This window comes from Callorhinchus milii, unplaced genomic scaffold (assembly GCF_018977255.1).
Source record: "Callorhinchus milii isolate IMCB2004 unplaced genomic scaffold, IMCB_Cmil_1.0 Scaffold2, whole genome shotgun sequence".
Lineage (NCBI taxonomy): Eukaryota > Metazoa > Chordata > Chondrichthyes > Chimaeriformes > Callorhinchidae > Callorhinchus > Callorhinchus milii.
In genome coordinates, this window is record NW_024704743.1 from 71,346,700 (window position 1) to 71,359,747 (window position 13,048).

The 13,048-nt window shown below is 41.7% G+C and overlaps 1 protein-coding gene across 1 annotated transcript in view; it reads left to right on the plus strand.

The window, feature by feature from the left end:
• The window catches only part of dnah5l (dynein, axonemal, heavy chain 5 like), a 157,819-nt gene that overhangs the window by 48,219 nt on the left and 96,552 nt on the right, over nt 1-13,048 (plus strand). Inside the window, exons 28-32 of the mRNA XM_007897565.2 lie at nt 1,752-1,832; nt 2,887-3,291; nt 4,697-4,815; nt 6,779-6,915; nt 8,422-8,584. Coding sequence (XP_007895756.2) covers nt 1,752-1,832; nt 2,887-3,291; nt 4,697-4,815; nt 6,779-6,915; nt 8,422-8,584 — 905 coding nt within the window. The remainder of the gene's footprint in view (nt 1-1,751; nt 1,833-2,886; nt 3,292-4,696; nt 4,816-6,778; nt 6,916-8,421; nt 8,585-13,048) is intronic.

Below are 13,048 nucleotides of genomic sequence, written 5' to 3' on the forward strand. Positions count from 1 at the left end.
CTAATTTAACTTGCTAATGCTATTGAGGAGGAACATTTGCATCATTGTACAGCGGAGAAGATGCATTGAAAAGAATTAAATCCGAGATTAATCTGGTGTTAGTGAATTTAATCAAAAAGAGGATTCCAAATGATTCCAATAGCAGAGAGGAAAGTTAACAAAACAGAAATTTAGTGAGATTGGCAGATACAGTTGCACGGAGGAGGACAGGCAAGCCAGGGAGAAGAGTGGGAACATTTTTACTCTAAATGTAATTTTTCTATTTTATGTAGGTCACAGTCAATTTAATTTGTGTAGGTTTCTGAATGAATTAATGAAGGAAATAATTTAATCACTGTGTTGTCAGGCAAGCAACTACATGGAACTAAGCAGCCACCAGCAGCATATTACTCACCCGGATACCATAGAGTCTCATTGCCTCGTTAGAGTAGCACAGAAGGGGACCATTTGGCTCATTTTGCCTACACTGGTTATCCATTGGAGCTAACTACTCTATTCTCACAATTTATGGTATCAATTTATATTGTTTACCTTAAAATGATTATCCAATTTTGGTTTAAAAGCTAAATGATAATAATAATTCTTGCATTTGATAAAATGCCTTTCACATGGGAAGGTGTCACAAAGTGCTTCATGCAGTATACTGTGAATATAATAATCCTTGCATTTGATATAGCGCTTTTCACGTAGTCAAGACGTCTCAAAGCGCTTCACAGAATATACTGTAAAGTGAATTAACTATAAATATATAAATTTATAACTTATAAATGGATATAAAGTGAAGTGTAGTGATTTTATTTTGTTAGCGCACATGGAACCCAATTTGCTTACAGAAATATCCTACATGTAGTCATGAAATGAAATAATCAATTGTATCTGGGAGATTGTTGGTCAGGAAACCGGGAGAAACTCCCTTCTCTTTTCAAATTCAGTAATGCCGTGGGATCTTTAACATTCACTGGGATCTTTAATGTTACTATGCCAACTACCGTTTACACGAAAATCTATATGTTCTTATATGGAATAAACTCTTCGTATTACAAATAATATTATTATGTGAAATATAATGCAAAATGAGGTCATTGTTTGGCCAGGACACTGACCACAATGCATTCCATGTTCTAAAAAATTTTGTGTGAAAACATTTTATTTCAATCTCCCCCCAGCTAGTGACAACAACAAATTACACTTGTATAGTGCCCTTCACGTCGGAAATACAGCCCTGAGTTTAAGTCCTTTTGTTACCAATTCACCATATGAGGCACGATTTATTTTTCTGTGGACCCATTTACAATCATAGAAGCATTATTTGATATCTCCTGTTAGGTTTTTTGATGCCATCTGCATATCTTTGATTTAATTTTGCACAACTGATCCTTCACTTGGGTATGATTTAAAGAGTGCAGCTCTGCAATATTAACTAAAATTAAAATAAATGTATTAATATGTATTAAATGTTATGTTAATAGAGTAAAATCTAGACCCAAGTGGAAATTCCACTGAGCTGTGTGAGATTGAATTTCACCAGTGTTCCTTTTGAACATTTCTTTAAATGTGCTTTACCCTCATTTTAGTGTGAAGAGAATTGTTCGCCTTTACTTTGTTTCTTCGTGTTTTCACACCATACACGTTTACAGTGTTCTAGATGCTTTTAAAACTGCTTGATATTGATTTTCACAGCAATCAATATGGCATTATGTTGTTACTTTTCTGATGTAAAGTTACTTCTGACATTGTGATGTTTTCTTTAGGATCCAGAGGAAAAAGTAAAGGAATTCCTGGATTCACATCCAATCCTCTCAGAGTTCAATGAACGAATTACCTTTTATGCTGTAGGTATAAAATAAATAGAATAGATTTGTGTTGCCACAGTAACTTGATATTGAGCACTTTATTCATTCTTTAACAATGCTGCTACACTTGTGGAGGTCAGATGAATGTGAGAGAACCGTTCATTTGCTGTACTTTTCTTATTAAAGGTTTTATTGCCATGTGTCTTCCAAAGGAACCGACATTTGTTAGACCATGAAATAACCATTGAATTGGAGTGGCCCAAGAAAACCTTGTAAAAATGCATTTTAAAGCTTAACTGCTTGTAAATTGGTTCAAAGTTATAGCAAATGGCGATTTACCCATGACTTGCAGAAACATTTCTGTGCTCAATTGAAAATTAACCCAAGTTACATTTTCACTCCCACATTATCTTTTTTGTTTACTTTCAAAAGATATATTCTGCATTCTACTTTTGTTCTGATGAGTTTGTTTACTTTCACAATTTGTTGAGATATTGCAGAAGCACAGCAATCCTTACCCACAGGTTTGATTGGAGTCATAGTGCAGTCATTGCTCAAAGCTATGGCTGGGTTAGCTGGACTTGCTTGGGCAAACTGTATCGTTAGCACGTTAGAGTAACATTGAAAAGTATGAACTCCATGTTTAAATGCTGCTGGAAAAATTACATTTTCATTTTTTTTCTTAGAAAATTTACTGACCAATGGTCTGTGTATATTCGTTCTCTGCTGCTCTGGTATATTTATCAACAATTGCCAGAAATCCCATTACAAGCACTTATCGCCAAATAGTGGCAAGTTTACCACCTAGGGAGAATCACTCCCATACAGTTTCTGCATGAATTATGATTACAGTCAAGATAGGTCCCTCGAAGAAGCAACTACTAGCATCAAGTAAACAAATAGTAATTCTAACCATATTTGCATGCTGTTATATTTTTGTATAATAGCCAAACAGTCTCATCATAAACTGTTGATCTATACTTGCCTCCCCCTGACATTTCAAAGTATTGCATATACTGAATTTAGCCACATTTTTCATTTTTTCATCTCTGTATTGTACTTGGTTGGTTTTGAATACTATGCTCTTTTGTAGAAACTGGAGACACAGATTGATGAGCTACCTTCTCATTACCAAGTGGGCTCTGTTCAGTTTGAGACACAGCATCTGAAGCTGGCATTAGTACAGGAATGCCGCTCGTGGAAAAGAGCCTTTGGTGCAGCCTTGAATAAAAAGACAGCTATGGAAATGGATGAGATTTATTCCTTCATTGACAATCTTAACAAACGACTGAACCGACCAATAAATGATCTGGACGATGTCCGTGAAGCTATGGCAGCATTGAAAGAACTTCGACAGAGTGAGATAAAGATTGACATGACTATTGGGCCTGTTGAAGAAACTTACGCTTTATTGAATAAGCATGAGTTGCTTTTCCAAGATGGAAGTGCTGAGAGAGTTGATGGACTAGCTTACGCCTGGAAAAATTTGAATGCACAGGTACTTCTGGAAATATTGCTTATAAGAAAATAATAAGAACATAAGAAATGCTAGACAAACAAAGACCAAGGTCCATCTAGTTCGCCTTCCACCTTGCTGGCGGTCGCATGTGTCCCAAACTACCTTCATGTGCAACACATACTATGTTTACATGAAGGTACAAGTAATATATAGGTAGTTAGAATTCATATTCATCTTCTCCTAAAGTGATTCTGTTATATGGTATTCAAATTCACAGCTGGAATTAAACACCAGAATAAAGAAATTAGACACTGGCAGGAGGTCCATTCGCTTGTGCAATTACTCCTTAATCTTCCTATTTTGAGCCCTTCTTTGCATGTAAATGGACTTCAATATCTTGCATTTATTAATACATAATGGATAAGCCGTTTAGCTGTGCTTTCCTTTGTGGCCTGGTAGTTTGGTGCAAAGCAGTGACCCTAATGTCCAGCAAGACTGCCAGACAAACTTAATGGACTTTTTTCTCAGCATAAAGGCACTCAGGTGATATGCGCTAATTATATAAAACCATTCTGATTGCATTTGGGAATCCAGAATGAGCATTCAATGCATGTAGAAGACAATTGAGCTGGTACCTGCCATGAAGGGACCAGTTATCTTCTCCTCTCTTATATTGTTGAACTGTCCCAAAGCATAAATGGGATGGTTTTGCCAGCAGGAGGCAATTCTACAAATGTGCAGAACTACTTTGGAAAGCGACTCTAAAGATAAGAGAGGCATTAAGCACAGCTAGACCCTGTCTTTCATTTCTCAACAGGATGAAGCTTTCCCATAGTGTTGAGAATTAAATGTTGAAATGATTCATTTTACCTTCTGGATGAATATCCTGTTCAGTTAGTTCCCTGGAAAAGCTGCTTGGCATTCTGCATTCTGCTGTGCAATTCAAATTACAAGAAAAACAATAGATTTCAAAGTAGTATTAAATATTTGTAGCCCAAACTATTGTTCGATTTATGTTCTGTCTTCAAACAAAAGTATTATAATATATATGTATGTATTGAATTGGAAAGCAGTTCAAATGATAATTTATAGGCCTCTCTAGATTCAATCTTAGGCGCAGCGTTTCAGAGGAGAATCACTCTATAGTTACCAAGCTAATACTGACGATTTATAATTAATTGTAATATATGTAGTATGCTGCTATCATATAGGATCTGCTCATGACAAGGGTCCTCTCATTGTCTCGATATTTGCAATGTTACTGACATTTAAAGTAATAAGTTGCATGAATGAACTAGGAATGAAGTAAACTACTTGAACCCAGGATATTCATGTTTTATGTTCTGAGAAAATTCTCCATTTTAGTTTGAATTTTAATATCACGCTTTTCCAGTGGTTAAGTTCATCTGCTTACTGATAATGATCCACAACTTGTGTGCGGCAGGTTGTGCAGACACAGAATGTGCTTCTAAAAGTGGAGCCGGCAATGAAGTCTGATCTGCTAGATGGGGTGAAAACTTTCCAAATGAATGTACAGGAATTCTACACGGACTACCATACAAAGTGAGTGCTGGATTTGAACACTATGTATTGAATTGGGTAAACGGTAATAGGATGGCAGCACCATTTTTATTTAATTGCATAAACAACACTGTAGAAGAAAGTATTTTACCGTATGAGAAACCTACCTGTATAGATGCTAAAGATTACCGTCACAGATTGTTCCTGAGAGTTTCTCCATAATGGAGTTTGGAAATAAAGCAGACAACCTGCATTGATGAATTGTGTCTGATAAATTCAGCTGTTGAGCATCACTTGATTTGTATTTTTTATAGATAGATCAGGAGCTGTTTTTGTTTCTTTAATAGTCTCTTGTCACATTTTGCTGCATTCAGGACTGAGCTCAGCAGGGAGTGCATTAACAAGACAAACTCGACTACCTTTGTTCTTCCAATCAATGCTGCCCGGCAGCTGTAGTCCTTGAGGATCTCTCTGTCTAACAGCTATGGATATAAAAAGACGGGTTGCTCAATTTGCAATTTTTACCTGCAACAAAATAGACGTGTTGGAAACTTGTTCCACTTAGTATTTGCATCAACAAATTTTACTTGTGCTACATTTCTCATTGTTGGTTGTACACTGCTTGCTTCGTATCCACTTAAGTTTGTATAAAGGAGAGGACCAACACCACCTGAATCACAATGTATTGTTCAAAGTAATGAGAGTGAAATTGCCTCTGGTGTGCAATACTTCACCACTTGAGGATTTGATTGATGCAGTATTAAAAATGAAGCTGTTTGAAGCCACCTTGTAATCCGCATTTAGATATGTCCAATGCTGCAGAGTTGAAAAGACATAAGTTTTTGTGTGGTATTGATTTCCTCCATACAGTGAGTTCTCGATCACAGCTGAAGTTGTTTTTTTCTCACCGGGAGGAAAAGGGGAAATTGGAAGCTCTGTCAATCTAGGCTGGCCTTCTGAGCAAATATGTTGGCATTAGCAGGCGAGCACATCTGATTCTCTGCTGGTCGTAAAGTAATGTACTTTGGCAGTGGGTTTGAATCATATGCTGAAACTGTGTCTTAGAACAGCCTCCTGATATGGAAGGCACTACATAAATGCAAGTTGTTTTTGTTGTTGTTGAAGTAAACCTGCTCTCCAGAAATATATTTAACTTTGTTCCAACAAATATAAGTTGACCATATGAAAATAAAAAGGTAGGCAGCTACTAGTGTGACATTTTGACAGCATCTACTGGGCTAATTCTGATACCATTTAACACAGGACTTGAAATGTTGAGATAATGCAAGAAAATTGCTGCCAACACGCCTCTATCTTTGTATTGATGGTACATGAGTGTTGAAAGTGATTTTGTATACAATGATGTATTAGTGCAGCTTCCTGAACAGAATTATATTCAAAATAAAGTTAGTGTGATATCTTTGTTCCCGTGTAATAGAGCAGAAGGTGCATGTTTTAAATCTAAATTAATGTGAGCTATTATAAAGCACTTAGAGATTTTCTTGTCACGAGAATTTGAGTTTTTTCTATGATCCCTTTTAAGGAGGGATTGCTGTAAAACACTCAGTGATATGTGATGGCTTGGAAGGTTGGTTTGTGGTTCGCATTTATGAAGAATGATTAAAGAAATTAAAGATTATGTAGTTGGAGCTATCTAAACTCCTCTTTTGTGTATCCGTACATTGAAAAATTCTGCTTCTATTGAAAGTAGAAATAGATTACCTTACATAGTATTGTGCAGAAAATGTGCTCATTGTTATTCCTCTGTCTTCCTCTATCCCTCCGCCTTGCCCCCTCCTTCCCCATCTTCATGTTGCGCATCAAGACCTTCCTTTTTGACCGTGCCTCCAGTCCCCTCCCCCAGGCTCGGTGTCGTGCTCCACCACTGTCAAACAATCTGGGACACTACCTTGCATGAGAGGCGCTGTATGAGTGCAAGTTGTTGTTGTTGTTGTTATGACTAGTAGTAAAGAAATAACATGTACTGTGTGTTTCCTCAATGCAGGGGCCCTGGTGTTGAAGGTCAATCACCCCGGGAAGCTAGTGATAGGTTGCAGATCTTTCAGGCAAGATTTGATGAGCTCTGGCGAAAGTTTGCCACTTATTCTGGAGGAGAAGAGCTGTTTGGGTTGCCCGTTATTGGTAACTATTGTTTTTGCATACTGGAAATATTTTGTTTTTGTATAATGGCCTATGTCCAAATGTATCAAAGTACTGTACTTTCCTTCAAATGTCGTGACTAATCATTGGTAGCAAATGCAACAGCCATCTTGTATACAGCAAAAGAGAAGTCATATTCAAGCTGTATCGTGCTTTTGCCAGGTTACATCTAGAATATTGCTAACAGTTCTAGTCACTGCCAAGGTTTAGAGGCAGTGCAGAGCAATGAGGATAATCCTCAGTGTCAGGAGAATGAGCTGTGAGCAACCATTAGTCAAGCTAGGCTTCTTCAGTCTTGAAAAGGAATGTCTCAGAGGGGATCTTGTAAAGGTATACAAGATTTTAAATGGGATTGTGAAACTAAACTCTGAACAATACCATCTGACGCACTGAGGCAGCACAGTAAGAGGATACAGGTTTAGCATTTCTAAGGGCAATTGCAGACACGAAGAAGTATTTCTTTACAAAATGGGTAATTAATACAATATAAATTGACATTTATATACTCCTTTCACGTCAGTGAGGATGGCCCAAAGCATGTAATAGTACTGGCTGAGCTCCTGAGCTGGTAGTAGGAACTGAGGTGGTTGGGGAAGGGAAAGGTGACCGAAAACGCAGTCAGAGGAAGGTCTCAAGAAAAATATTGACGGAGTGAGGAAGGGAGTGATTGGAACAAGCTAATAGGAAAGGTGGTTGAGGCAGGGCCACTGAACTCATTTTAAAAACAGTTTATGGCTATGATGAGAGGAAGATGGGATGGGTATTCTGGAAGGATGAAATCAAAAGGACCAAAAGGGTGCTTCATCTATAATAATAATCTTTGCATTTGATGTAGTGCCTTATTACATATTCGAGACATCTCAAGGTGCTTCACATAAAATACTGTAGCACTCTGGGTTGCTACCCTGTGTGCAGGGCACTATAAAAATGCAAGTTGTTGTTGTACTGTAAAGTGAATTGACTGTGTATTTTGTGGGCAAAAAGATCTGATCCTCTCTTGTGAAATTCCAAACGTTACTATGAAGCAAATAACCAATTAATCTGTGGGGTTTTTGGACAGGACATGGGGAGAAACTTCCTTCCCTTTTCAAACAATGTTGTGGAATTTTTAAATTACACCTGAACATGCAGTCAGAATCTCAATTTAATGTCTTAGTTGAAGGACAGCAGTCTAACAATGCAGCATTCCCCAGCACTGCACTGGTGTCAGCTTGGACAATGTAGGGTTTGAACCCACAACCTTCTACCCAAAAGCAAGAATGCTACCTACTAACTGAACCAAGCTGTTATGCTTTTTTAAAACTCAATATCTACAATAATCTAACAGATTTGGAAAGGAAAATAGTAGTAATAAAGGGAAATGTAATGCAATAGAATATAAGCCTAATACTATTTGCAAAATAAAATTTAAATATAACCTTTTTCCTGTTTTCAGTTTTTGCAGAATGCTAGTTAAGGTTAAAATTGTTTTTTATTATTATGAAACAGATTACCCAGATCTACTGAGAATCAGACGTGAACTAACATTGCTGCAGAAATTGTATGGCCTTTACAATTCAGTCATTGATAGTGTCAGTGGTTACAATGAGATATTGTGGAGTGAGCTTGATATTGAGAAAATCAACAATGAGCTCCTGGAATTTCAGAACAAGTACGTGGCATTAATGTTATTTTTTGACAGTTGTTTGAATGTACATTTCACCTGTAAACTATTGTGTATTGTACTATGTAACCTTAACCTATCTCCCTTTTTCTTTGGCATATTTAGCATTATGGGAAAAAATGTTAGTACATACATATTTGTACCTGAATGATAAGATTCAAAATAAGACTATTTATTGGGGTCACAAAGTGACAATGTCTAGCGGAATACCATTATAAGGAAACTGGAAGTATGTCATGTTGATTCGCAGGAACTACATTCTGACTTCATCTATGTTTGGAGTGGAACGCACACATTGTAAACAGGGAAATGGGCAGGTGAATGGGACTGAAAGGATTGCTCTTTTATTGCACACACATGATGGACTAAATGGCCGCTTTCTGTGGTGTAAATTTCCAAAGTTCGATGTTCTTAATGGGATTGATGTGTGTGATGTACTTCCATTTACTGGAATGTGTCCCTACTTGGTTTCTTTATTAAATAATTCCATTCAAAATCACAACATATTTTCACCCCATTGTATGCTGTGTTGTTGAGCTCTTCCAAATATGGGGATGCTGTGATGTCACACCAAAGGAAATGATCCTTCACATGTATCCTGGTTGAAAGGAAACAAAATGTTTTGTCTAATTTGAGAAAAACATTATAAATTTACTATTTTTAACCCTTCCAAATGAGAGACTTTACTGCTCCAGTTTCTGTCAGCATACGAGGATTAGCATGTGAGAATATGCCAGAGTGACATTTTAACATGTCGACCATGGCCTTGACATTTCCGACCTCAGCATAGTGGACAAGGCCATCTCGGACCACTTCCTCATCTCCTTCTCCTCTCATCCCTCTCTCCTCCACCAAGCCCTCAACCATACTCTACCACCCGTGGAAAAGGCTATCTCCTGAGACCCTCACAAAGGCCCTCACATCCTCAAATATCCTATCCTTCTGGCCTTCCACCCGCAGAGATCTTGAAGCAGCCGTTCAGCTGCTCTATGATCGCCTCTCCTCCACCTTCAACTCTCTTGTCCCCCTGAAATCCAGGACCATCTGCAAACCCACCCGATCCCCCTGGTATAAAAATAATCTCCGCTCTCTAAAAGCCCAAACCCGGCTACTCGAGTGCAGATGGCAGAAAACTGGCCTGACAGTTCACCACCAACTGTGGCTCGAGCATCTCCACAGCTACCGCCATTCTTTGATGCACACGAAAAAGGCCTTCTACTCCCAACATCATCTTGGAGGCAAAAAACGATCGCAAAGTCCTTTTATCCACCACCCACTACCTCCCCCATGTGCCTCCTCAGGCCTCCTTAATCTTCACATCTAATGCCAAGTACGAGGAGGTCATGGATTTCTTTTCAACCAAAATACATAACATCCGCCAAGCAGCCTCATCCTTCTGCCTCTTGTCACCCACCACCACCCCCTCTCCGTCCCCCTCACCCTCCCCATCATCAGCTCCCACCACGACCCCCATCCTACATTCTTTCCTCCCTATCTCTTCTTCCTCCCTCTCACCCACCGTCACTTCAATGAAACCCACCACCTGCTGCCTCGACACCCTCCCCACCAACTTGCTGGTCACTCAGCTCCCCCTCCTCTGCACACTACTGGCTGATGTCATCAACCAGTTCCTCTGCTCTGGATTAGTCCCTGCACCCCTCAAAACTGCTGTCATCACCCCCTCCTCAAAAAATCTTCCCTTGATCCCTCAAAGCCCAGCCACTACCGCCCTATTTTAAACTGGCCCTTCCTCTCAAAGGTCCTAGAACGCGTTGTTGCCAACCAACTCTGCGCATACTTCTCCTCCCACTCCCTCTTTGAACCCCTTCAGTCCGGTTTCCGCCTGCCCACAGTACAGAGACTGCACTTGTGAAAGTCACAAATGACATCCTCTCTCTCTGTGACCAGGGCTCCCTCTGCCTCCTTGTCCTCCTGGTCCTCTCCACCTGCTTTCGACACAATCGATCACGCCATCCTCCTCCACTACCTTTCCTCCGTCATCCACCTCAGTGGGACCGCACTCGCCTGGTTCGAATCCTATCTTACGAACCGCGAGCAGTACATCTGCACAAATGGCTTTTCCTCCCGCTCTCATCCGGTCACCTGCGTGGTACCCCAAGGATCCATCCTTGGCCCCCTCCTCTTTCTGATCTACATGCTCCCTCTTGGGGATGTCACTTCCACATATATGCGGATGACACCCAACTCTATTTTTCCACCTCACTTTGTGACCCACAGTCAGCCTGCCTGTCAGACATCAGGAGCTGCATAAGCATGAATTTCCTTAATCTAAATGTTGACAAGACGGAAGCCATACTCTTCGGCTCTCGTCAAAGTCTAAAATCACATGATTCTCACCTCCTCCACCTTCCCAACCTCCCCCTAAAACTCTCCGAATCCGTACGCAATCTAGGCATCAGGTTCGACCCCCAATTATCCTTCCCCCCCCACATCCGGTCCCTCACCAGCACCGCTTTCTTCCACCTCCAACGCATTGCCTGTCTCTATCAATACCTCACTCCAAAAGCCACTGAAACCCTGGTCCATGCATTTGTCACCTCTCGGCTGAACTATTCTAATGCCCTCCTCACCGGTCTCCCCGCCACTATTCATAAAATCCAGGTCATCCAAAACTCTGCCGCCCGCATTCTTACCCGCACCAAACCCCGCTCCCCGATCACCCCAGTCCTTGCCAGACTGCACTGGTTGTCTGTCCCAGAGAGGATCGACATCAAGATCCTCACTTTTGTCTTCAAATTCCTCTACTCCTCTGCACCCCCACTACCTCTCTGATCTCCTCTCTCCTCACAACATTGCCCATTGCCTTCTCTCCACCAGGTCTGGCCTCCTCCTTGTCCCCCGAATCTCCGCTCCACCATCGGCGGCTGTGCCTTCAGCCACTACGCCCCGAGGGCTCTGGAACTTCCTTCCTCACTCCCTTTGCCTCGCCCTCTCTCTTCCTATTATCAGGTCTTGGCTGAAGACCTTTCTTTTTGACCGCGCCTTTGGTCACCTTCCTCCCCCTCCCCCCTGGCTTGGCCCTGGAATGCGTTACTGTGAAGCACTCTTGGTCGCCACCCAGCGTGGAGGGCGCTATATAAATCCAAGTTCTTGTTGTTGACCACTTTATCCTTATCCACCGCCTCTTCTCTCATCTCAACCTCCATGGCGCTGTCCTTGATTGGTTCAGATCATACCTCTCACACCGCCTGCACTTTATCTCCTCAAATGGCTTCTTCTCTAGTCCCCGAACCATCTCATGCACCATTCCTCAGGGCTCTGTCGTTGGTCCCCTCCTCTTCAATATCTATATGCTCCCTCTTGGTGACATCATCCGCAGACATGGGGTCAACTTCCACATGTATGTGAATGACACCCAACTCTATCTCTCTGCCTCCACCCTGGACTCCAGGACCACTGCTGTCCTGACAGAATGTCTGTCAGACATCAAGTCCTGGATGAGAGCTAACTTTCTTCAGTTGAATGTCAACAAGACCGAGGCTCCCCTGATTGGCTCCGTCAGCACCTTCTCACCTCAGGCGCTGACAGCATCACCATCCATGGTTGCACACTCCACTTTACTAAGCCAGTCTAGAACCTTGGGGTCTTGTTTGAGCCTCAACTATCCTTTCTACCCCCACATTCGCGCCATGACCTGCTCTGCCTTCCCTCACCTCCGCAACTTCGCTCGGCTCCGACATTGTCTCACACTGCGGGCTGCCGATATCCTCACACATGCCTTCATTACTTTGAGGCTCGACTACGCAAACTCATTGCTTGTCGGCCTCCCACCTCCTCCCTCCACAGGCTGCAGATCATCCAGAACTCTGCAGCCTGTGTCCTCTCCCACACTAGGCTCTGTGACCCTATCAACCCTCATCCTCGCCCAACTCCACTGGCTTCCCATCACACAGAGGGTACAGTTCAAGATCCTGGTCCTCACCTTCAAAGCCCTCCATGGTCTTGCTCCCCTCTACCTCTCCGACCTCCTAACCCCCTACCTTCCTGTTTGCTCCCTCCGCTCAGCGGGCTCTGGCCTGCTTTACGTCCCCCGCCTTGCTCCCCCCACTATCAGTGGGTGGGCCTTCCGCCACTCTGTACCCACCCACTGGAACTCCGTCCCACAGTCCCTCTGTCTCGTCCCCTCCCTCGCCACCTTCAAGACCCACCTGAAGACCCTCCTCTTCGATCGTGCTTTCGATCTCCCTGCTTCCCCCCCTGCCCTCCCCCATCCCCCACCCCGACCCTCAGCTTGGATCCAAAACTCTGTCTGTCCAGCGCCTTGGGATGTCCTCCTGACGTGAAAGACGCTATATAAATGTAATTTTATTGTTGTTGAGTGAATTGAATCTATGATTCCTCAATACGTAGGTTTTAAAATTGGTTTTGTCCCAATTAAAACCCTTTAATTTGAAGGTTAAATTCAATTTGTGATTTAAGTGTTCTTTAAAA